The following is a 25,751-nucleotide window of genomic DNA, read 5'->3' on the forward strand; positions in this document are numbered from 1 at the left end:
TCTTTCCTGTTGTGCCTCCGCCCCTGCTGCTTTGAGCCCCTGATCCTGACGGCATTGCATGTCTGTTTTAAATTCAGTCTTGAGTCTGTCATCCTGCCCCAGGCCTTAGAGAAGGGGATTCCAGAGCCAGCACCCCGCAATGGCTCACCAGACGCTGTGGTGTTTGGGGCTTTCTCCTTAGCGCTAGATAAGCAGGGTGCGCTGAGGTACATGGATCTCATCCACCCTCAGGCTGTCATTTTCCTGGGATTCAGGGAGCCAAACAGCGAAAGGGGTGCATCTTGTTTGCTGAGTCACCAGCTTGCCTGTGCTTCCCAAGCTGCCACTGGTAGGTAAGGCACCTACCTTCTCTCAGGCAGATCCATGAGCCGGGGTCCCCTTGCTTAGGCAGACATAGTCCTGCACCCCAGCTCTAGGGGACACTGCCTGCCAGCTGCCCTATGCTGTCAGCCCACTCCCCAATATGCCGCTTTACCAGAAGACCCCCAGAACACCACACAAGGTTGCTTCCTGCCCTCAGGTCATCCCGGTGTCAACTTCTCTGTGGCTACAGTGGGCCAGGGCACTAGAGAGCTTGTGCCATGGACAGCTGGCTCTGGGGAGAGGCAGGTGGGAGCTGGTCCGCAGGTTCTTGTTCCCCCCTTGGCATCCTGGGAGGTTGCAAGTAGGTGGAGAAACACTTTGGCTTTGCTCCCGAGCCTGGGGGGAATCTGGAAGTCCGATCCTGACCACACAGATTCGCATCTCTGAATTCCCTGGGCACTTCTGGGCAATTGTTTCCACACACCGGCTATAACTGGCCCTGGGGTCTCCTGATAATTAAGCTTTGGGTCTCTGTGTGTGTGTGTGTGTGTGTGTGTGTATGTATGTGTATGGGGTGGGGGGCGGCAGGCGTGGAGCACATGCCCAGCAGGCTCTGTCTGAGTTCGGTGTTGAATAAAGAGCAGGGAGGAAAAGAAAACAGGTTTGCAAGGGAAGATGCTGCATGCACTCGGGGCCAGCCATCCTCCCCGTGGGCCTCAGTTTTCTCATCTGTGAGTGAGGGGCTGCTACTTAGTACTTCTCAGTGGTCTGAAAGGCCTGACTTGCCTGATGAGCTCGGCCCCAGAACTGCCGGCCTAATGGGAATGGATTCAAGTTTGTGGATCCATCCAGGAGGGCCTAGGGGAGTGGGGAGACTGGGGGGAGCCTAGACTTGACAGCGTGATGCTTTGAGCCAGCAGGGATGGCTGGGGGCGGGGGAAAGCTGTTCTCATCCCAGCTGGCTGCTGTGGACGGCCAGTGACACCGTGAATTCCTGGAAAATGTGAGCCCCTCTCTGCTCTTCATCTCACCGCAGGTCGGATGCCTCCCCCTCCCTATCTAAAGGCAAGGAGGGGAAGCAGGAGCTGGAGCCAGGAGCATATGGGCACATACCCCCCAGGATAGACAGCCACACTGGCAGCTGGACCACAGAGTCCTAGATACCAAAGGAGGTGTGACCTGGTGCCCGGGACTCTGACCATCTGTTTGCCCATCTCTCCCTTGTTGGAGGGGGATCCGCGATGTCTAGGGTCCTTCTGGTTCTGACATTATGACCCAGGGATGCAGAGGAAAGCGATGTCTGCGTGGCTTCTGGAACAGGGCACGTACCCAGACTAGTCATGGAGGGCTGTGTACTGAGCCACATCTGGTTCTGGCCGCTCAGTAGCTCTCTGCCTCTCTCTGACCCCTGCCTCCCCAGCCTGAGGGGTGGGCATCAGCTCCTCTTGCCGCATCTTTAGGCATGATGCTACCACTATAGAAGCAAAGACCAGTCTGTAAGGGACCAGCATCTTTGAAATCCTGTGGCCCCGGGTGTGCCACGTCCAGAGCACTGCACCCACTTTGCAGATGGGAAATCCAAGGCAGGAGGATCGTGGTGGTTTACACAGAGTCTAGTCTTGCACTTGAGCACTTCCGCCTTAGTGCCCGGAGCACAGGGGTGGCCACATACACTTGGTCCAGATATCTGGGCTTCTGCACCCACTCGGAGGGTAGTGAGATGCAGTGAAGAGAGTGGGGAAAGGTAGGGACAGGAGCATGTGAGGCCGAGGATAAGAGGTGGTGCCTCCCCTTCTCCAGCCAGGAGAAGGAGCCCTGGGTCTGACTTCAGAATCAATCTCGTGTGATCCAAGCAACACTGACAACCTGTCCTGACCTGCAGAACCTCAGAGGGAAACACTTCATTTTGCTTCTAGTTTCTTCTGAAGAGTTGTGAAATCACTGTGTGTGTGCGTGTGTGTGTTTTCACACCTTCTGTTGCCCACTTCAGGTGACATGGAGCCTCCTCGACTACTTTTAGGGGGTGACTTTTCAGCCATTCGGACACCTGGCTCCAGCCGGGCCTGGCCCTGGGATTCCTGATTCACTTCCCTAGGCGGAGCCCGTAGGAAACGGAGCTTCCTCCACTGGCTCTGAGGACCAAACATGAGGACCACTTAGCTTTGTTTAAAAGGAACATGGCTTTTAACTTTCCCTGCAGGCCTTGGTGGGGGGACAAGGGAGCCAGCCCTCGATTGTTTGGCCATATTCATTTAGGAGGTTTGTTTGTTCTTTTTAAGCAGCACCCTGACGAGACCCCCAGTCCCCACCAGCAAGCAGAGCTCCCCTGTCCTCAAACACCAGAGAAATCCAGATTCCCTGATCTGCAGGGAGCAGACTGACAGCCTCAGTTCCCACCTGTCCCCTCCCCGAGCGCACACACATTTAGTCTCCTAAGGTGGATTATTCTGCAGCAAGGAGGATGCAGGTGTTAATCCTGGAAGGGGAGACTTCTCTCCAGGACAGACAAAAAATGTTTGGAAATTTGGAAAGCTGAGCTTGGGGCCTTAACCTTCAGCTTCCAGCAGGCGGAAACCAGTCATTGCCTGGGAAAATCGCAGGCCGCGTTTCACAGAGCTTTCTCCCGGCGGCCACCATCTCACCGTCTGTGCGGGACTTCCCTCTGGCTCCTGGCCCTTGTTTGTTTTCGGCCGGGATTGGCGACTGGTCCCTGGCAGAGGTTTCTAGGGGCAGCCGAGAAACCCGTACACATCTGGCGATTTTCACGGCTTCGGGAGGGGGAGGGTGGTGTGGGAGGGACAACGTGCTCCTGCGGAAAAATATTTACCGAGGCTGTTTTTGAACTGGCTGCTAAGGGAAGAGCGGGAGGCCAGACGTGCTTCCTGGGACTTCCCAGAAGCAGGTGCGCCTGGGGGAGGGATGCAGCCGCCAGGAGTTGTGCCGGCAGGTGGTTGGTTGGTGCTGGGAGTGGGGCAGCCACCTCCACCAACAGCCGCCCCCCCCAACTAAAGTCCTGCCCCCCAGTCTGTGCCTGTGTCTCCCCAGCCCAGCGTCATGAGGGCACCTCCCCCCAGAGGGTGTGGGAGACCCAAATGCGATCCTGGGTAAAGCTGGCAGCTCAGTGTCTGGCCGACAGGACAGGCCTCAGTAGTGCTACTTATAAGCTTAAGAGTAATGAGGATAAACTGTTTCTGATCGGTGGTTGGTAGAAAACTGCACCGTGAGAAGAGAGAGGAAACACATACCCACCTGTGCCCTTGGCCTCAGACCTGACACAGGCGCAGCGGGACACGCAGCGCCTGCCCTCCTTTCCGGAGCCCTTGGCCCAGACATTGGCGCCTCCAGCTCACAGCAGGGTGTTGGCAAGGTTGTCAGCCCACCTTCCCATGGAACAGACCTGCCCCTCTGAAGTTTTGGAGTATTTTGACATTTTCCCCCAACACTTACACATTTTTAAAAATGTTCATTTTGTTCTAAGGTAGATATTTCTCTTTCCCCTGACTCACAGGGAGACCAAGGCCCCAGAAGGCCCCAGGCTCACGCAGGACCCGGGTCTCCCACCCCCAAATCTCGTTCTTCCTGTGGAGGCCGCCTATACATCACACAGGTGGTCCTTGAAACAGATCTTAACGCTGAGCTGAAGGCTCTCTGCCTCCTTCCCAGGGTGCTGTCCTGTCGCCCTGACCTTTGTGTGAGACTCCTTCCCGGCGGGCGACTTTGTACGGGAGTCCTTCCTGGCGGGTTCCTGGCAGGCGAGGTGAGCGGAGTCAGCCGGGCATCACCCCGCCCCCCCGTAGGCCAGGGGCTTGGCCGCTGCTGGGCTCACTGCCGGCTCAGACAGATCCGGCTTCACATGGTCGGCAGCAGGCGGAAGGATTAGGAGGCCCGGGGAGGGTGTTGTTTCCAGGGGGTTAGTCCGTCTTTCCAGGACGGGGAGCGCGACACACCCGTCCCCAGCCTCAGGTCAGCATGTGCACGCGCCTCTCATTAGGCATAGCGGCGACAGGTGGCTCAGAGGCAGGAGGCTGGTCCAGGACGGGCACGTCCTTGTGGGTGGGGGGAGGAACCAGGGCAGGGGCCGCAGGGGGCTCGGGCAGAGGCAGGGCCGAGATCCTGGGTGGCTCAGTTGATGAATTCCAAGCTCTCCTCTTATCTCTCTGCCTTCAGCGACAGAATTATGATAATGAGTAATCCAAAGAATGTATTTAGAAGCTTCCTGTTTCAGGGTGGGGCGGGTTCTGCCCTCTGACCCACCTGGAGAGCTGGTGGGGGGCAGTGTGCAGCCGACTCTGGCCCGAGACTGTCACTAGGAGGGATTGCAGAGCTCCTTGGAGCCCCCTGTGAAGGCCCCCACCCCTGTCGGCCCGGGGGAGGGGGTGGGGCAGGGCTGGTGATCGCGGCCCCTCCTCCTCTTCCAGGTATGTCGTCTTTGGAGAAATGTCTATTTAGGTCTTCTGGTCAGTACTTTTTAAAAAAATTTTTTAATTTAATTTATTTATTGTTTCTGGCTGTGTCGGGTCTTCGTTGCTGCACGCTGGCTTTCTCTAGTTGCGGCGAGCGGGGGCTACTCTTCGTTGCGGTGCGAGGGCTTCTCATTGCGGTGGCTTCTCTTGTTGTGGAGCACGGGCTCTAGGCGCGTGGGCTCAGTAGTTGTAGCGCGTGGGCTCAGTAGTTGTAGCACGTGGGCTCAGTAGTTGTGGCTCGCAGGCTCTAGAGCACAGGCTCAGTAGTTGTGGCACAGGGGCTTAGTTACTCCGTGGCATGTGGGATCTTCCTGGACCAGGGCTTGAACCCGTGTCCCCTGCACTGCCGGGTGGATTCTTAACCACTGCACCACCAGGGAAGCCCTGGTCAGCACATTTCAATACAAGAGTTTCCCCACCTTCTTCACCCAGAGTCAGACACTTAATCAGGTTCTTTCATCTTCACCCACACCCCTCAGGGTGGGATGGGGAAGGACGCAGAAGTGAGGTAGCTTCGTTTCACCGCGGAGGAAGCCCAGACTGAGAGGGAGGGGCACGTACCCAGCATCCCCTCCTGGGTCTCCCCACCATGTGGTCCCTACCACCACTCCCTGGTCGCGGAACCCAGCGGGCCTTAAGCAGCTCTCACAGAAGGGAAGCTCAGGCTGCCCAGGCTTTCCCTGCTGACACTGAGGTCTGGGGTCACTGGGCTGGCCCCAGGAGAGCCCCTCCCTCCTTCCCTCCTCTCCCCGCCTCTGCTCCACGTCTCCCCCAGGCTTCTCCGAGTTGGTGAGGAAACACTTCCTGGAGCCAGGCTCCACCCAGGCCTCCGGTTCCTCTTCCTTCCCCAGGAAGATTCTGGCTTACCCCCCTGTCTGGGAATTCGCTTGGCTACAGTCACCCTGGTGCTGATCTCCCCCACCCTCTCCTATGCGGCCATGCCTCACTGGGGAACCTGGGAAGAGCCTCATGTGCCCCCTCCCCTGCATCAAGGCCTGTACAGATGTGAGCATCCCAGAGGAAGAGGCGAGTTTCCGCATGGCTCTGTGATGGGGAAGATGCGGCAGGGACCCGACTCGGGGCTGGCATGGAGAAAGCCTTCCCCTCTCCCTTGGAACATAATCGTGGGTAACGTTACCTGAGCACTTCTGTGTGCGCTCACTGCTCTGGGCGCTTGAAGGTGTGAGTCAGTTACGGTTATTAGCGGCCTCTTCACTTTGACGGAAGCAGAACGGAGGCGCAGAGTGAAGGTCCTCGCCTGGCACGTGACCAGCGCATGGTGGGACGGGGCTTGAACCCAGGTGGTTGGGCTCCCGAGTGCGCGCTCTTAACCCCTACCCTGTCCTGCTTTCGTGGAGAGGGACGGGGGTGGGGCAGGAGAAGGGGTCACACATGGGACTGACTGGGCAGGGATGTGTGCACATCAGATCCGCGTACCTCGGGCTCTGGGCCACACTCCAGGTGTAGGGGACAGGAAAGAAGGATGAATTGCTGGCCTGGAGAAGAAGAGGTGGGGCAAGGTCCTCTGGCCACAGCCCCCTCCTCTGTGGGGAGGAAGGTGCCCAGGTGAAGCCTGCCTTTCTCTGTGGCTGGGAGATACCCGTGCTGGACAGTGCCAGCCCTCTCCCGCCCAGGGAAACCGCCGGACAGGGCCCTGCCCTGGGAGCAAGTGTCGGGCAGACCAGCTGAAACAAGCTGATAAGGGCAGAACAATTCCAGATTTGAAGAATGCCCAGAACGATCTTCCCCGAGGGGGCAGTTCTGGGCTCCTCTGGGAGAGGCGATGCCCGGGAGCTGGGCCTGACAACCCCCTGGGGTGCTGTTCTCATGTCCAGAGGCACCAGGAGGGCAGAGCTGCCAGGCCCTGGGGAAGGGACAGGGCGGCTGGAGCGTGACCAGAACCTGTGGCCACGCTTGTCTGCCCGACCGCTCGGCCTGACGGGCGGCAGTGAGGGCGGTTTGGGACCCTGCCCTTCCGCAGACACTGGAGCTGTCCTTCCTGCCATTTCTCTTCTCGTTATTAACCTCCACCTTGGGTCCCTCAGTCAGCTCGAGCTGCTACAACAAAATACCACAGACAGGGTGGCCTAAACAGCAGACGTTCCTGTCTCACAGCTCCAGGGGCTGAGGGTTCTGAGATCAGGGCGGCAGCAGGGTTGGGTTCTGGTGACCCTCTGCCATCTTCCCGTGTGTCCTCACGTGGCTGAGAGAGAGAGGAAGCTCTGGGGACTCTTCCTGCTTCTGAGGACACTAATCCCAACATGGGGCCCCAACTCCTAACACTGTCACACTGGGGGCTAGGGCTTCAACACATGAATTGGTGGGGATCCAGACTTTCAGTCCGTAACTCCACTTATGCCAGGAAAGTTGACCAGGCGCATCTCTAGGGCCCTCGGCCTGAGCAGGGGGCCGTTTGGAGGGGTATAGAGAGCAGTCGCAGAAGTCACAGTCCCCGTTCTTTTAGATGCGGACCACGGCAGGCTGGAATAGACACCCCTCCCCCCCTCCCAAAGATATGTACAGTAAATCCCTGAAACCGATTATCCCCTTATTTGGACAGAGGGTCTTTGCCAGTGTAAGCCAAGGATCTTGAGATGAGGTCATCCTGGATTATCTGGATGGGCCCTAAATTCAGTGACAAGTTTCCTCATAAGAGACACAGAGAGGAGGCAGCGATGTGGCCCTGGTGCCAGAGATGGCAGTGCTGCTGCTGCCAGCTAAGGAATGCCAGCCACTGCCAGAAGCCAGAAGAGGCGAGGAAGGGCTCCCCTTGGAGCCTCCATTGGAGTGTAGTCCTGGCCACACTTTGATTTCAGACTCCTGGCCTCTGGAGCTCTGAGAGAATCAGTTTCTGTTGTTGTAAGTCACCCAGTTTTTGTTATGGCGGCCTGAGGACATAGGACATAGGACCCAAGGCACAGAGAGGGTCCAGGCTTTACCCAAGCCCAGTGCAGCCCTGGGAGAGTGCCGTAGCCGGTTGGTAGAGGTGAGGCGAGTTGGCCTCCCTGTCCCTCTCTCCAGGCGCCCAGCCCTGACCCCTTTTCCCAGCTGCTGTCCTTTGATGCTGTCCGCCCAGATCAGGCTCCCGCAGCCTCCCTGTGCCCACCAGTGCCTGCTTAGGACCTTTTTTGGGGAGTGGGGTGAGGGCAGCTGGCTTTCTTAAAGCCACAAGGGACAGGCGTTTACAAGGGATGGGTGTAGGACTAGTGAGGTACCCAGAGCAGAACCCCAGAGCAAACAGCCTCCAAGGACAGGACCCACGCTGAGGCAGAGGGGGGTCCAGCAGGGCTTCTGGGTGGAAGGCCTGGAGTGCTTAGCTGTGCAGGAGAGAGGTAGGTGGGGAGGATGGCCAGACTCTGCTGGGGTGTGGGACTTGTAAAGACCCACCTGGAATGAGGGGTGCGGCTCTCTGTTCCTGGGAGGGAGGAGGCTCGAGAAGCAGACATCACGTACTGGGAAAATGAGTTTCAAGGTTGGGCGGCTGATTTAATAAAACCCAAGGAGCACGGAGGTGGGGACATTACATGGGGTGGGGGGCATCACATTTTTCAAAATCAAGGGAAGAGGGAGAGTGAGGGGGCTGAATGCAGGGTAAAGAGAGGACATCTGATATACTGGCCCTGGGGAAAAGTCCTGGCCAGGCCAGCAGTGGCCTGCAGCCCCTCTCTGCTCCTAGGGCAGCCCCAGTTCCCTTGCTGACCCAGGAGTTTGGGGCCTGCATCCCTCCAAAGCTCCCCCATCCTGCCCTGCCCCACTGTAATTAATACCCAGCTGCCATCCAGAAGCCTGGCAATAAATGGGCCAGTTTGAGATGGGCAACAGGATTTGGGGGCCGAGAAGGGTGGGCCCTAGACAGCTGGGAGGGGCTCAGATTTCCACCAGGCTGAACCTGAGGCAGCATCACCTGGCACCCTTCCCCATGACGCGCAGAGCCTGCTCTTGGGAGGTAAGAGGCTCTTGAAGTGGATGTCACATGCTGGATGTCACATGCTGGGAGAATGAGTTTCGAGGTCGGTCAGCTCTTGGAAAGGAGGCCCAGAGCAAGGCCTCTGAAGTGACTGTTGTCACAGCAAAAGCAGACTTACCTGTGTTCACAGCGTCATGCTTGGGAAAGTGCCAATACATCCTCGGGGACCTTAGAAGTCACCTAGCCCATTTCGCAGATGTTTCAAGAGGACCAAGGACTTGGCCGAGCCCTCGAGGATAGAACCAGGACTAGAAGGCTCCGCTCTCTGTCTTCGCACCTGCCTTTATCTCTTGACCTTTTTCCATCTCTACGTCATTCAGTTATTCCCATTTCACACCCTGAACTTTATCACCCACATACCATGCACCGCCTCTGCAATCTTAAGTATTTCATTCCTTGATCACTGTTTGTCCACCTTCCAATTCATTTGCTCAAGTACACCTAGACCATACTGCTTGAACTCAAGGCAGCCAGTCTAATCACCCATTGCTTCACTGTTGCCTATCAGCCCCCCGTCTGTCTTTATCCGTCCTGTACTTCACTATCTACCATTGTAATCCCGACCTTACAAGTATCCTCACGTCTCTTGCACCCTCTCCCACCATCATAACTCACCTAGCAAAACCCCTTCCTCAGGTGAACCGTGCCTCCACTGCTCCCATGCCTACCGGCAAGCAGCAGAAAGGAACACTGCTAAACTGGCCCAGTTTGGCACCAGATACTAATTGGCAGTCATCCTTTATTTCTCTAGTAGAGTGGTTCTGAAAGCGCGGTCCTCAGACCAACAGCATCAGAGTCATTTGGGAACTTGTTAGAAATGCAAATTCTCATGCTCCATCCCAGACCAGCTGAATCAGAAACTTGGGCTGAGTTCGTAAATGGTGTTTTAACAAGCCCCCCAGGTGATTCTGATGCTTGCTAGAGTTTGAGAACCACTTTTCTAGTAGGCTCCCTTTCCCATTTCCAAGATAAGTATTTCATACGTTTGCCTTCCACACAACTCCTCCTCTCTTATTTCATCTCTGTAGGATATTGCTGATTTCATCTAGACTTGGCTGAGGGAACTGAGGCTGTCAAATGGAAACTTGTCTTCCCGTTGCCACTGTTACCAATGTACCAGTGTCTGTGTCCACCTTCTTCCTTCCAGTTTCAAAGGCAGGTGTATCCTACTGCCTAAGATGGGGTATCTCCCTCTGTATCTTAAGGAGAGGGAACAAAACAAAAGGAGCATTCTTAACAGCTCTAGCATCTCCCACCTTCAGAAAGAAAAGCAGAACTTTCTTGACTACGGCAGCTCCCTCCAGCGACTGCCATATTTCCTCTGCTTCTTTTTATAGCTAATATTTGAAAAAGTTATTTACACACACAAGCTCGCTTCCCAACCGTTCACTCATCTTCTGTCAGCCTGAGTTAGGCTTCCACCTGCACTGTTCCCATGGAAACTGCGAGTTGAGGTTGATGGGACCGTCATTGTTGCAAATCTCATCATCTAGCACCATCAGCCACTCCCTCCTTGGGGGAAAGAAAAATCAGAAGCCCCTGTTGCGTCTCCCTATTTCCCCCTAGAAGTAGCTGTTATCCTAAACTTAGGATTAAATTCTCTATATAATGTAAATAATGTTTTCTACGTTTCTATCTCTAAAACTATATTGTTTAGTTTTGTAGATTTTTAAACCCTGTAAATAAAACCATATACACTTTTGGTTTTGTTTTTATTGTTCAGTATTATTTTTAGATGAATTCATGTTAATACGTGTATTATAATACATAATATGTATATTACATACATATAAATATATATAACAATATAAACCTTGTTCACTGATTTTCAGTGCTGTGTGGTATTCTAGTATGTGAATATACCATAACTTATTTATCACATCAGTTTTAACGGACGTTTGCTTGTTACCTATACTAACCCATGTATGCACACAAGTCTATACATTTCTTTATGTCTGTGTATGTGTATATTTATATACATTTCTTTATATGTTTATATGTCTATACATTTCTTTATATGTGTGTGTATGTGTATATTTATACACATATACATACGTGAATTCATACTGATATCTCCCTCTAATCAAGTATCACAGGGTTCGTTTAGCCTCATCCCCACACACCTTATTTATTTGTAACTTCCTTCTCCAACAGTGAGAACTCTGGCTCATGTTATTTATAATTTATTTACTTATTTGACCAAGCCTAGTACACAAGTAAAGTAGATTTAAAATTGATAACCCGTACCCTTGTGAGAAACAAATTTACCACTTAGAGTACACTGTTTATTATATAGAGTTCTTTTTTTGTTGTTACCCTTACACTATCCAGTTAGAAAACTTTTCCAGTTACTTTGGTCAACTTCTTTCCCCCACCCCTCCAGTGAGGTATGTTATACACTTGTAACATAGTTTATTTTCATAGTCCCTGTCACATCCTGGGATTTTCCTGAACATCTCAGTTTTCTTTTTTTTTCTTTCTAAGTTTGCAAAAAATAAAGTCAATTCTTTGGTGGGGGGTACTGTGGGTATCAACAAATGTGGAGTCTTGTATCCACCATCCCAGCACCATATCTAACAGTTCCATTGTCCTAAAAGTCAATTCCTCCTTCTTCCCTCAACCCCTGGTAACCACTGATCTGTTTTCTATCCCTATAGTTTTGCCTTTTCCATAAAATCATATAAATGAAATAAGATACTGTGTATAGCCTTTGGGCTTTTTTCACCTAAGATGTCTTTAAGATTCATCCATGTTACATGAATCAGGAGTTCATTCCTTTTTATTTCTTAGTCACTGCGTGGATATATAACAGTTTGTTTATCCATTCACTTGTTGAAGGATATCTTGGCTGTTTTCAGTTTTTGGTGATTATGAATAAAGCTGCTATAGACATTCGCATATCGGTTTTTGTGTGACCACAAGTTCTCAGTTGTTTTGGGTAAATATACAAGAATGGAATTGTTGGATCATATGGTATTGTAATGCTTAACTTTAAAATGAACTGCTAAACTGTTTTCCAAGTCAGGTGACTGGTACTATTTTGCATTCCCACTAGCAGTGTATGAGAATTTCTCTTTAGCATTTGCTATTGCAGGTGGTTTGGGGCCATTCTAATAGATGTGTATTGATATTGCATTGTAGCTTTAATTTGCATTTGCCTAATGACTAAAGATGTTGAGTATCTTTTCACATGCTTTTTAGCCATCTGTATATCTTCTTTGGCAATTTTTCCTTGTAGATCTTTTGCCTATTTTAACAAATTGGTTTATCTTTTTATTGTTTTAAGAAATGTTTTTCCCTCCTTAATGAGCTGGCTAGAATTTCTAGTACAAAGTTCAATAGGAGTGGTGAGAGAGGACATGCTTGCTGTGTTCTCAAAATTAATGGCAACACATTCAGTCTCTGTTAAGTATGATGTTAGCTGTAGGTTTATTTGGAGATATCATTTATTAGGTTAGGAGAATTCCCTCTATTCCAAGTTTGCTGAGAACATTTTTTTTTCTTTTTTTCTTTTTTTTTTTTTTTTTTTTGTGGTACGCGGGCCTCTCACTGTTGTGGCCTCTCCCGTTGGGGAGCACAGGCTCCGGACGCGCAGGCTTAGCGGCCATGGCTCACGGGCCCAGCCGCTCCGCGGCATGTGGGATCTTCCCGGACCGGGGGACGAACCCGTGTCCCCTGCATCGGCAGGCGGACTCTCAACCACTGTGCCACCAGGGAAGCCCTGAGAACATTTTTAAAATCATGAATGAATGATGAATTTTGTCAAGTGAATTTTCTGCATATATTGAGATGATTGTATTTTCTTATTTCACTGTTAAGATGAATTGCATTGATTGATTTTCAAATACTGAACTAGCCATGAGATGAACCTCACTTGATCATGATGTATTACTCTTTTTTATATTATATATATTCCATTAGTCATTAAGGAAATGCAAATTAAACCACAGTGAGATACTTCATGCCCACTAAGTAACTGTAATGAAAGAGACAATAACACTTTGCTGGTGAGGATGTAGAGACATTGGAACCCTTACACTCTGCTGGTGGGCATGTAATATGGTACAGCTGCTTTGGAAAACAGTTTGGCAATTCATTCCTCAAAATGCTAAATACAGAGTTACCATGTGACCTGGAAATTCCACTCCTAGGTATATACCCAAGAGAAATGAAAGCTGTCCACACAAAAACTCGTACACAAGTGTTCATAGCAGCAGTATTTATAATAGTTAAAAAGTGGAAACAACCTGAATGTTCCTCAGCTGATGAGTGGATAAACCAGATGTGGTCTCTCCCTACAATGGAATATCATTCAGCAATAAAAAGAAATAAAGAACTGACACGTGCCACAACATGGATGAACCCTTAACGATATTTAAATTAAGTGAAAGAAGCCCCACATTGTACAATTCCACTTATGTGAAATGTCCAGAATAGGCAAAATCCGTATCACGACAGAGATTAGATCAGTGGTTGCCTAAAGCATGGCTTTTCTTCTGCGTCTTCATTGTGAGGATTTGTGTTAATCTAGTCAAGAGCTGGTCTGGGTTTAAAACTTGATGCTGCACCGGGGGCTGCGGGTTTCTCAGGTGAGACCTTTGTTTGTGTCCCTGCTTGCCTGTGGGGCTTCCCTTTCTGCTGCTCCCTGTGAGCCAGTCTTTGGCAGCCGCTACCCCCAGCTATATTCCATTTATTTTTCCTTCACACTTGCTAGCATTTTGAGTCAAAGGCAGGGTAGAAGGACGTTCTCTGATGTTTTGCACAGGCACTGGAACCTGGGGCTTGGGGGTGTGGCCTTCGCTAGTGTTCCTGTCTCTTTTCTAGAAGTTATGCTGGACTTAGAGCACATATTCCTGCCCTCTGCCAGGGGTAAAGAGCTGTTTTATTTGTCTGTTCCCTTTCCCAGCTGCAATGGATTTCCACCACTTCCTTCAGGCTATCCTTTTTTACCTTTCTCCTGCAGCTGAATGCTTTTGTTTCCTAGCAGAAATAGGGGAGATGGATCTAGGCAACATTCACTGGTGTTTCATTGGTGGCTGTCCTTTTCCTTCCTCAGCTGTGGTGGGGTTTCTACCAGGCTATGGGTTTTGTTGACTTCCACTGAAAAGTCAGGCTTTTTTTCCAGGGGATCTGGGGCTATGTAGAGTTTCAGCAGTCACTGCTGTTTCCTTCCCCCAGCCAGCCCCAAGGGGGGAACCTTTCTCAAGGCTCTCCCCAGGCATCCTTAGGAACCACAGGTGGGGTTCCTGGGGGGAAAAGTCTACACAAGGGTCTGAACTTCTCAATTTATGCAGTTTTCAGGTCTCCACGCTTTCACATTAGCCCACGTTCAGCCTTTAGCAATTCACTGAACATTTTAACTTTAAGCTTCTTACCGAACTCTGCCCCACGTAAGCAAATGCTTGAGTCCAGTTTCTCCTTGTGGTTGACTGTCTCCAGTTTTCAGGCGAGTTGTTTGCTCATGACCTCAGTTCTCCAGTGGGTTCAAGAAAAGTCATCAGTTTTCCGCTTCTCCAGCTTTTTTCTTGCTGTGAGGGTAGGACATATGTTCTTTCCAGCTCTTTATTCTCATTGGCTGAAACTAGAAGTCCTGTGGTTTCTTTTGATAAACATATGTTCTTAATTTTTTTTTTTTTTTTTTTGCAGTACACGGGCCTCTCACTGTTGTGGCCTCTCCCGTTGTGGAGCACAGGCTCCGGACGCACAGGCTCAGTGGCCATGGCTTACGGGCCTAGCCGCTCCGCGGCATGTGGGATCTGAGGGCATGTGAGTTAGTTTTCTGTGATCTGTTGTCTGAGGAATGAAAAAGCCAAGTTATGTTCATGTATATAACATGCTGGAGCCAGGCCAGAGTGGACTGCTGTGGGATAATAGCCCTTTTTAGGGGAGACCCTGAAGGATAGTATAGAAAGTTCTTCCAATGAGCAGAACTTGAATAGTACCTTTCATGGTCTCCTTTGTGTGTGTGTGTGTGTGTGGGGAAGGTGAGCTACACAGAGGTGAGGCTCTGACCAGATTTTTAGGCAGTAGCTCATGATTTTTAGGAACTTAGAAGAAACAAGAATGAAGAATCAGTGCAAGGAATTTTATGGAAGAGGCATGTGGATGAGCTTCTTGGGATGATCTGGAGTATGAGAATTTTTGTCTCACATTAATCAAGTGGACAAGATGACCCATTGTGCCCATCAGTTAGTTTCTCTCTCCCTCCACCTAGTGACTGCTCTGTGGGCTCATGAACAAGTGGCCACGGTGTAGGCAGGGTGCTAAAACAGACACATTCTGGGTTTGAATGTGTTTTCTCAGCTGCCATGATCTGTCAGCAACTCTACTCATGGACTTACAGAACGCCTTCTTCACCATGATGATATTCCACACAGCACAGGGCTGCACCAAGGAGCTCATTCGAAGGCAAAATAAGTAGAGCATTAACCTTAACAGATTTACGCATCTTACTGTGGTGCCTTCATGCTGTTGCATAATGAGGCAGGGAGGAAGATGGATGGAACCCAGGGATTCCCTGTGGTGCCTCCTACTACTCTTATGTCCAGTCGTAAAAGTAGATGCAGGGACCTCTCACTGACAGCATCCCTAAAGACTCAGACCTCTCAGAAATGAAATCCAATATCCAGGACTAATGGTGTCAGTGGTGCAAAGTGACGCAGTCCTTGCTCATTGGTGGTGGAAATGATGTACTCATCAAGAGGAGTTCAGGAGAAGGGTTCTGGGTGCTGCTTCTGACTTCCTGTTTAAAGCAGAGAGGATTGCTTTCTAATATTTGAAAAGAAGAACCCTCGTTTTTATAGTGGAACAAGTGGAGGCGGGGGAGCAGATTAGGAGGTTGAATTGTGTGCTCCTCACAAGACATGTTCCAGTCTTAATCGCCAGTACCTGGTACTTGTGGATGTGACCTTATTTGGAAATAGGGTCTTTGCAGATGTAACCAAGTTAAGATGAGATCATACTGGATTAGGGTGGGCCCTAAGTCCAAGGACTGGTGTCCTTACAGAGACACACAGGGAAGAAGGCCATGTGCTGATGGAGCCAGAGACTGCAGTGATTATAACTACAAGCCAAGGAACACTAACAATTGCTAGGAAGAAGCAAAGAAAAATTCTTCCTTAGTACCTTCAGAGGGAGTATGCCTTTGCAGATTTCAGATTTCTAGCCTCTAGAACCACGAGAGAATAATACATTTATGTTGTTTGAAGCCACACAGTCTGTGGTCATCTGTTATGGCCACCTTGGGAAACTAATACACACTTCATTCAAGGTACCCTGAGTCTGTGAAAAGATTCAGTCCTGGGAATTGGATGAGTGGCTGGCTGTGTTCTCTACTGTGGTGATTCAACCCAGGTCTCAGTTTGCTGGGCTTATAGGTAGGGCTTCAGTGGACCACCCATCAGTTTTGATCCTAAAAAAAACACATGATTATTAGCCACTGTCCAGAATTACCCTTGTTCGACTATTCTGATGACCATGCTGCTCCTGCTGCCTAGGGTATCGCACCCACCTTTCTTCCTGGAAATGAAATTCTGCTCATGCCCTACTACCCAACGAACCTGCTGTCCATTCCCACTGAAACCGGCAGCATCTCTACCAGCGTACCTGACTGATGAACAGCCAGAACAATCTCTTAGAACATGCTCCGAGTCCCCTCAACAACATAGCAAATTTAAGCAAAATCCAAAGCACCAAATAATCCAAAATAAGATGCACTATTATTATTATTATTATTTTTTTTTTTGCGGTACGCGGGCCTCTCACTGCTGTGGCCTCTCCTGTTGCGGAGCACAGGCTCCGGATGCGCAGGCTCAGCGGCCATGGCTCACGGGCCCAGCCGCTCCGCACCCGGCATGTGGGATTTTCCCGGGCCGGGTCATGAACCCGTGTCCCCTGCATCGGCAGGCGGACTCTCAACCACTGCGCCACCGGGGAAGCCCAAGATGCACTATTATTTTATGAACCACTTGGGTAAAAAAAAAAAAAAAAAAAAGCACCGTCAAAGTGTGACTTATGATAATTTATAATACATCCTCATCTCAGAGACATGAAAAGACGTGCATCTTAGAACTCCTGAAATACAGTATTTCTGAAAGCCTTGGTGAAGGGAGTGTCATTTGAGCTTTCTTAAGGAACAAAGAGTGTGAACAAGCAGACCGTACGTGATAAACCACTCGGACACTTCTATCTCTCTAAGACTTTGGATTTCTTCCAAGGAATTTCTGGCAACTTAACTTTATTTAATATGTGGGCTACCACTGAGTCCAGGTTTCAGTCAACCAACTAAGAAAACAATTAGAACGACTTCTAGCTGCTTGAGGCAGCATATTGATCCAAATCCCTGGTATGCATGCCCACATTGATAAATTCAGCCTGATAGAAAACTATGATTCTCTCTCTTTGATCTAGCACCCTCATATTCTGTTAACCATACGTATTTGCTAGAGTTTTTGCAGATATTTTTTAGGGTGGAAGCCTTCTTCTGGGTCAGACTCGACTGTATTTGTCCTCGTGGGCATCTGACTGTTATTACAGGTTTGAAAAAATGAAGAGTGGTGGAGGTGATGAAGGGATATGGCTTTCTGTGTCACCAAGCTCCAGTGAGGTTATTGAGAGTTTTCAAGCAAGGTGGGAACTGCGTCATCAGACAGGAGAAGAGTGGTTGAGTCTTCCGACAAGCGAGTTCCATTGCGGATTGAGCTTTATCGATACTCTGACTCATCTGCACCCTCTCATATGTAACCGCTGCACTTCTCAAGGTCCTATTTTCAAATAAGAGACCTGGTGAGGCTATGAATTACACTAACGCTGTAATTTCGCAACTCCTGGGATCAGACCTGTAAGTTTGTCTTTTGGTCTTCTCAGCATTTTAGCTGCAAGCAATAAGAGATTCCTTTACTGTAGCCTTAGAAAATCTCTGATTTTCCAGTCTCTGCTTTGATAGGAGGATTGAGGAATTAGAATATGTTATTGTCTCCCTTTAAGCCAGTAGTTTTCACTGGTAGTGATTTTTGTCTCCCTCAGGGGACATTTGGCAATATCTGGAGACATTGTTGGTTGTCACAACTGGGAGGGATGTATGTGTCTTACTTGCATCTAGTGGATAGAGACCAGGGGTGTTGTTAAACGTCCCATAATGCATAGGACAATCTTCCGTAACAAAGAAGTACCCAGCCCAAAACGTCAGCAGTTTTGGGGCTGAGAAGCCCTGTTTTCAGCTCTTTGCTGTAGTAGGAAGTAACCACGCCACCCAACCTCCCTTGCTGATATTCCCCTCTGCAATCTCACTTTTTACCAGAAAGATACTCTGACATGATCAGTTATAAGAAGCACCATTATTTTATGAACCACTAAGAAGGAAAAACCACCATCAAATTGATTTTTATTTATTTATTTATTTTTTGCGGTACGCGGGCCTCTCACCGCTGTGTCCTCTCCCGCTGCGGAGCACAGGCTCCAGACGCGCAGGCTCAGCGGCCATGGCTCACGGGCCCAGCCGCTCCGCGGCATGTGGGATCCTCCCGGACCGGGGCACGAACCCGCGTCCCCTGCGTCGGCAGGTGGACTCCCAACCACCGCGCCACCAGGGAAGCCCTATCAAATTGATTTTTAACACACGTCCTTTTATGTGTGCTCTTCATATTCTTCTATGGCAGTAGCCACCCAGTCCTGCCAAAGCCACTTTATGGGCATTTAATTCTAGATGGCAGGTGCTACTGTGACTGCTTCTCCATGAGATGCTGTAAGATAGTAAAGTCATTTCCCTTCATACTTGCAGAATTCCAGTTACCTTTAACCCCAATAAGGTCCAATAACTAACCCTCGAATTTCTGTTGCCTGCAATCACGCCTGATTCTCATTAGCAAAATGTATGTGTGTGTGTGTGTGTGTGTGCGTGCGTGCACACACATGTGAAAGATATTGGGACACTGTCTAGCTTATGGAGGAGCTGGGCTTGCTGAAGACCACATTTAGGGCTACTTTTAATACCATCCGAGTCAGGCTTATGGAACTTGTGTGAAGAGGCCAGTACTGCTCACCAATGCCAGGCTCCAGGTGCTGTAGCTTTGGCTGTGGACACTTGCTCTAGCATCACCTCCACGGCTGCTCACACTTGAGCGTAGTTCCACTGCTCCTGCCTCAGAGTTCCCCATAGTCTACTGCCTCTTTACTCACTGGCTGGGGTGGAGGTGTCTCATTCATGGCGGTTTAGTGCATGCTTGTGCTCCGGTCACAAGGGAGGCTGGCGTTTTCAGCATCTATAATAAGAGGCAAATCCTGCTTCCATCAGTCTTGCTGTGTGGGGAATTCCCCAAGCATAGAAAAATGTTACAGATTCTGATTGGCTACAAAGAATGGCCAAAGTCCCCTACGCCGATTCCCGCCATTCTCTCCCTTCTGCTCAAAACAGAAAACCAGGAATCATCCTGGCCTCTCCTCTTCCCCTCCCTTAGTACATCAGCAAGTAGTTGATTCTACCTCCAAAATATAGTCTTGAATCCATCCTCTTTTTGGCTCCTGTGTCAATGACTTAATACAGCTGACTATTATCCACTTCATCTGGATTACTGTAACAGCCTCTTTTCTTCCCATCTCCATATCCATGTTCCCCAAAGCAGCAAGAGTATGTTTCTTCGTAAATCACCCTATAAAACTTGTTTGCTTTAAAGCCTTCAGTGGCTTCAGTGGCTTTTTTTTTTTTTATCCCCACTTAAAATAAAATCCCCTATCCTTATTTTGGTCTAAGGAGGGTGATCTTTTGTCTCGTTTTACATAGGATACAATTTTTAAGAACGCTTCCTTTTTATTCTCAAAAGGGTATGGTTTAGACAGCACGTTAGTGTCAGTTTACCTATGAGGCCCTGAGTTTTCTGAGCCCTGCTCCTTCCCCCCACCCCCACTCACTGAACTGCTCTCAGACTTGTCTTCTCTGAGCGCTTGTCCTTCCTTTGGGGACTTGCAGGTTCTTTCCTTCTTCCTGGCACACTTTTCCTCACACTCTTCACACAGCTCTCACCTCGTTGTCCTTCAAGTCTTAGCTAAGTGGTCATCTCTGAGAAGTCCTTCCTTACCTCTCTAACAGCCCTCTCCCCCTGTTCTCTGTATCATTTCCTTCTTCATTTCCTCCATAGAGTCACCAGAATTTGACATTGAGTTGTCTGTCTATTGTTTAATACTCTGTCTCTCACACTAGAATGTAAGCTGCCTGAGGGTGTGGATTACATGTGTCTTACCCTTGTATCCCAGGGCCCGAACCTGTCACTTAATGGTTCCTTCAGTCAATCAATAAAAGGCCTTCCTTCCCTGACCCCTTGACAAGGTTTGAGCTCCCGTGCTAGACACAGTCAGAGCACTGTGTACTTTTCTCCCTCAGCGCGTCTCACAGTTGTACTTAAATGGTAATTTGTGTAATTTCACTTTACCAGTTTCTCCTTCTAGATGCATGTCCAGGGGAACAGAGGCACGTTCCTCTTGCCATGCTGAGAACAGGGCACTCCAGTACGTGTGAGTCTGTTGAGTCTTCTGCAAGCTCATGGGTCTGGGAGAAGGAGGTGATGATGGTTCTCTGCTGGGGTAGGGAAACCTTGAAGGGCGAGTGCCTGGGGCCGTATGGGAGAGCAGAGCATTCAGTGCAGGCTCCCACACGCAGCGGGACTAGCTGCTTAGTCTTTCTCTTGAGCGGAATTTCCCTGGACTTCCTCTGCTTCCCTCTCAGTCTCCCTCTTAGAGGCTTCTTGAACCCCAGAAAAATCTGGGCACATCAAGGACCCAGACCCTTCAGCCAAGACAAATGGCAGGGATGGGAGCAAAGCCTCTGGATCCTGGGGAAGAGTTAGAGGAATGGGGAGAGAAAGACTTCCAGCTAATACCGTAGTTGATTCTGTGTTGTCTTTGTAAACAGAAGTCAAGCCTAGTGGTCAAACAGCTGCCGAAGAAAGCAAGCCAGACACACTTCCACCATCCAGTGTTCAAGACACAGTCAAACAAAGCACAGTCCCACCATCCACTGACAAAAATGTGACTGCGTTGGAGACCAAGGGAAGCACACCCACAACGCCTAACACCTCAAGGGCAGTGCCAACCTCAACCCAGCAAAGCACAACTGCAGCAGCCAGTGGCAAAGATGAGAAACCAGCCACGGGCAGCCCTGCTATAACTACTAAAGACTCAAAGGATTCTACAACCACACCAACCACTGTCTCGACAAAGCCTGAAACCACAAGCAGCCAGAGTGGAATTAAAAGCAATTCAGCTAAATCTGGAACCCAGAGTAGCCACAGTGTGACCACAAGCAGTGTGATCACTAAGGAAGGAAATCAGGCAGCCTCTGACCTTCCAAATCCGGGTAACACCTCAGTCATCACTCCTGCTCTTCCTTCCGTGCCCACCCCGGCAAGCACTCACCGGCCTAGCACCGTCCCTGTGACTTTGGTCCCTGTGACTTCAGAGCCTGCAGGGAGCTCCGAGGGACCAAACAAAATTACAGCAGCTACAAGTTTAGGCACAATGGCGGGTCCCACCTTCACGACGCAGGGGACACTGACCACACTAAGTAAGTAATGTCTTTCTTTTTTCAAGCAAAAAGAAGCTTTCAAATGCTTATGTTCTGTATCTCCAGCGATTCATGCATATTCATATTCATGAATATGCGCCACCTTCACCCAGCCGGTTGGTTTCCCATTTCAGTGATGAGCAGCGGCCGGCAGAGCTGTGTGTTCTGGTGAGAGCTCAGGGTTTTGACCTGCCTAGTGGAGCATTTACTTTTTTTTTTCTTAAGTGCTGGTCTTCACCCAGTAAATTAATTTCAAAACTCACTGATGGATCGTGAGCCTCAAGGTCGTGACCCAGGTCAGATCTATTGAATCAGAATTTCTAGGCGTGAACCTGAGCATCTGCCTTTTGAGGAAACCTCCACCCCCCAGCCCCGCAGGTAATTTGGGTGTGTGGTGGAGCACTAGATCGCCACACCACAAGAGCACGGTCGCCTCCGGTCGCCTCCGGTCGCCTCCGGTCGCCTCCGGTCGCCTCCTGCGTAAGAGCTGGTGCTCTGAGTTGGATACACCAGGATGCCAATCTCTGCTCTGCCACTTGTTAGCGTGTGACGTTGGGCAATTCATCGAGTTCCTCTGAGCCTCAGTTTCCTTGTTTATAGAATAGGGATAATTACAGTACCTTCCACATAGAGTTGTGAGGATTGAAAAAGAAAGTACCTTTGAAGCACTTAGGAAGGAGCCTCACAGGGAGTAAGTACTCAGTTAACGTTAGCTTTGCTGCTGGCCTTGTCACTGCTGTTGATACTTCTTCTGTCGGGTTCCTACACTGGCTCATCCAATCTGCTCATCCTGTAATAGGTTATGCGAATTGACTTCATCTGCCTGCCTCTGCCTCCCCATAGCCTGCCTCCTTCTGCTTGTGGTCTAGGTGGGGGGATAAGACCAAAGAACCTCAGAAAACTAGGAACAAAAAAGCCTATCTTTTTGTGTTAAAGGTACCACTCCCCTTTTCTCATAAACTTTGTTTTCCCAATTATAGCACCATGGGTTACCTCACAAGGAACTCAACACACCTCCAGCAAGACGCCAGCTGTCACTGGCACCTCTGAGGCTCTGCAGCCTACAGGCTCTTCATCGGGACCTGGGACCACATCTCCTGCCAGGGGACCCACAAGCTCCAACACTCATCTGGAGTCAACTGTCCCCCAAGGCTCCAGTATCCCTTCTCCCACCTCAGTAATTCCAGCAGGTGTGGGACAGGTGAGAGAGCCCAGAGTCGGAGAGAAGGGACTCCAGGAAGAGCATTTCCACTCTTCCCTCCTCAGGGCACCTGGGGGTGCTGTGAGGAGCTGCCATCATTCACTCACCCTCTCTGGCTTTGCTGGACTCTGGCGTAGACAGCAGGGTAGCCAGTAACACACCTGGCTCTCCAACTCCAGCCGGCCACACTCCCAGCTTGCTCACAACTCCTTATTTGGTGTCACCCACCCAAGGGAGGGAGGGAGAAGGCAAAGACAAGACCTTGTCAGGCTTGGCCTGACCCTTAATCCCAGTGGCTTCTTCCAGATACAGTGCGATTCTCCCGAAAAGCTGAATGAGAAGATGCTCGTCCTGAACGTCTCGAAAACCGATGTCTCGAAAACCAACATCTGTGTGAGTACCTTGCTCATCTGAGCCCCACTCTGATCTACATCCCCAAAATGCGGTTTAGCAGCAGGGTCACAGAAGGTGGAAGGGAATGAAGTGTTCCTTCCAGAAAGGAGCAGAGAGATGTTTTCATTTTCCTGCTCTTGTTTTTTCCTAGGATGACAGGACATGGTCCCTTCCCATCTTATGGAGGGTCAGAGCCAGGCTCAGACTTCTCTAAGGGAAGCCCCGCCCTCAGGGCTGCTGCAGGGCCAGAAATCTGGGCTTTCACTTCTGAGAGTCTGGAGACCCCAATCCTGGTTCCTGTTTGCTTCTAGTTCAGGATGTGACTTTAAGTCCATCTCTTTGGGCTTCAGAGGCCTCAGTTGAAAATGACAGGCTTAGTCAGCCTAACTCTCCCTGTTCTAATAGTCTGTGGTTTTATATTTCCTGGTCCATGTGTTATCTGATGGCCACCCTCTAACCTAGGGTAGCTGTTGCCGACAGTTGTCCTTCCCTTCAGGGGGAGTTGTTTGTGTATTGTTTGGGGGAGGTGGCGTCAGCACGTGCGTGAGTAAGTTTGCATGTGTAGCAGTGTGTCCACTGCCTTCAGACTGCCAGTCTCCCTAGGATTAAGGGCTTTAGTCTGGGGATGTCTGCCGCAGAGCTTAGTCAGTAGCTGAGGCCTGAGTGAGTGCTGGTGATGGATGGCTCACTGCTGCCCTCTCCTGGTCAGTGGCTATTTTGGCAAACACCCCTGGGAACTAGAATAGGATGGAAAACTTGGGTTTACAGTACTTTTATACCACCTATTTTCTGCAGTTGTTTCCTTTTGGGTGTCCATTTTGCTGGAATTTTCCAAGTGAGCTATAGAAAAGCTAGAGTTTTAAAAGGGAGCAGTGTTCCCCTAGGGTTGGGCTTATTGGACAAGGTAAGAATCACACTGATGCTTGCTCGGCCTTTCCTTCGGCTCTCTTTTTGGCTGAAACTTGGCAGGGGTGTGTTTGCGTGGTAAGAAGCGTTCTTTTCCTTTGCTGTGAATGGAAAGAGGAAAGCCCTGGATCTTTACCTGGTAGCAGGTTGGGGAATTGGCAAGCCTAAGGAAATTCCAGGTAGAAACCCAAGAGGTGGTTTGTGGGACAAGCCAGATGGAGTCCTTTTCTTCATCTCCGTACCCCTATTCCAAACTCTGGTCAGAGACACATCAGTTTGGGGTGTCTCTGGATGATGTGGCCGGGCTGGGTAAAAGCTGCCCACACTTTGCTTCCTCACCCTCAGCCCTAAAGCCAGCCAGCCACACTCTTTCTGCTGAGAAATACAGAAGACTCCCGTCTAAGACGTCCTCGTGCATCTTCAAGATACTCCCAATTTCCCCTGTGCAGTGATGGCCTCGCCTTTCTCCCGTCAGCCTGTTTATGGTTTCAGGGTCTTAGCCTAGGGAACGGGCACATGTGTTTCGACTTTGGGACGGATAACCTTGAGCTGAGAGCCAGGGCTTCCCCTCCTGAGGTCTTTGAACTCAGCATCAAGGGCTGGCAAATGGTAGGTTCAGAGAGGACTGGCCTCTTCCCCACTGGCAGTGCCTCCTCAGGTCCTTCTGGGGAGAGCGATGATGGGGGGCAGGAGGTCGTGATCCTTAAGGAGCTCTGAGGGAGAAAGTGGCACTAGGGCGAATGGTATTGCTCAACCACGACGAGATAAACAGGATAAGGAGACTAGGGGGAGAGCGCCACGTGAGGCAGAGAAGGCAGGGGCCGGCCCAGGAGGACAGCACATAACTCACCACTCCTGGCAGGCCTGGGAATGGCACCAGCTGTGGCTGGAGAAGGGAGTAAGTTCACAGCTGGCAACAGTGTTCTCCTGACCTTAGCTTCAAAGGGTGGCTCCATAAGCCTAGGCCGCTGTCACGATCCCTGAGGAATTACCTGCGGTCTCTCCACAACAGAATGCGACCGCTTCGAACGACAAACTGATCACACTTTTGTGCCGAGCAGCAAAAGCCTCCTTCAACCCAGCGCAAGATCAGTGCCATATACAGCTGGCACCTGTTCCAGAAATCCAGGCAGTGGCGATCAAACAAATCACTATTTGCAGTGAGCTGAGGGCGGGGTGGGGGTGGGGGGGTGGGGGTTGAGGCCTGTGTGGGGTGGGGGGGGGGGGGTGGGGGTTGAGGGTTGAGGCCTGTGTGGGGTGGGAATGGGGCAGGAGGTGCAAGAGCACAAGGATGGGTCAGTTGTCAACCCCTGGCCACCCGAGAGAGACACCACTCAGGGGACCGAGATTCAGGATGTCCTCCTTTGTCCCTTACCACGTCACCCTGAGCTAGACCACTGAAGCGGCATCTCTCCGTCTCCCCCTCAGCAAAACTCTTTCCCACGGACGTTTATGAATTGCTGAAAGACAAATGGGATGACCTAAAAGAGGTAAGTGGATGCCCCCCATGTGCTGGGACAGACTGGGTCAGGAGCCTGTCCCTTGGAAGTCCACGGTTTCCCGGGTCCACTGTCTCTCATTGTCGAGGAACCTCTGATTTGCAAGCATCTAGAAGATAGGAGGATAAGAGGGGACAGCAGGGCGGTAGAATGGGTTCCCCCCCAAACCCCAGGTGGAAGAGCTCATAAGTGAATGGGAGTTCTGAGAGAGGGTGACCCGGAACCTGTTTTCTGCCACGTAACTTTCTCCTTCCTGGCCAGGTGGGAGTCAATGACATGCAGTTTGAGGGTCAAGGACCACCAGAAGAGACCGAGGACCGGTTCAGCATGCCCCTCATCATCACTATTGTCTGCATGGCATCCTTCTTGCTCCTGGTCGCGGCCCTTTATGGCTGCTGCCACCAGCGCCTCTCCCAGAGGAAGGACCAGGTGAGGACTTCATTCCACTAGCTGGGAAGCAGTCCAG

General features: G+C 50.4%; 1 protein-coding gene across 1 annotated transcript in view; it reads left to right on the forward strand.

The window, feature by feature from the left end:
- The window catches only part of PODXL (podocalyxin like), a 44,894-nt gene that overhangs the window by 9,956 nt on the left and 9,187 nt on the right, over positions 1 to 25,751 (forward strand). Inside the window, exons 2-7 of the mRNA XM_022580884.3 lie at positions 20,636 to 21,286; positions 22,267 to 22,487; positions 22,794 to 22,880; positions 24,799 to 24,946; positions 25,215 to 25,276; positions 25,547 to 25,714. Coding sequence (XP_022436592.1) covers positions 20,636 to 21,286; positions 22,267 to 22,487; positions 22,794 to 22,880; positions 24,799 to 24,946; positions 25,215 to 25,276; positions 25,547 to 25,714 — 1,337 coding nt within the window. The remainder of the gene's footprint in view (positions 1 to 20,635; positions 21,287 to 22,266; positions 22,488 to 22,793; positions 22,881 to 24,798; positions 24,947 to 25,214; positions 25,277 to 25,546; positions 25,715 to 25,751) is intronic.

The sequence above is a fragment of the Delphinapterus leucas genome, chromosome 9 (assembly GCF_059928025.1).
Source record: "Delphinapterus leucas isolate spDelLeu-1000000601 "Yukka" chromosome 9, BTC_Dleu_Yukka2, whole genome shotgun sequence".
In the NCBI taxonomy this organism is placed as follows: Eukaryota; Metazoa; Chordata; class Mammalia; order Artiodactyla; family Monodontidae; genus Delphinapterus; species Delphinapterus leucas.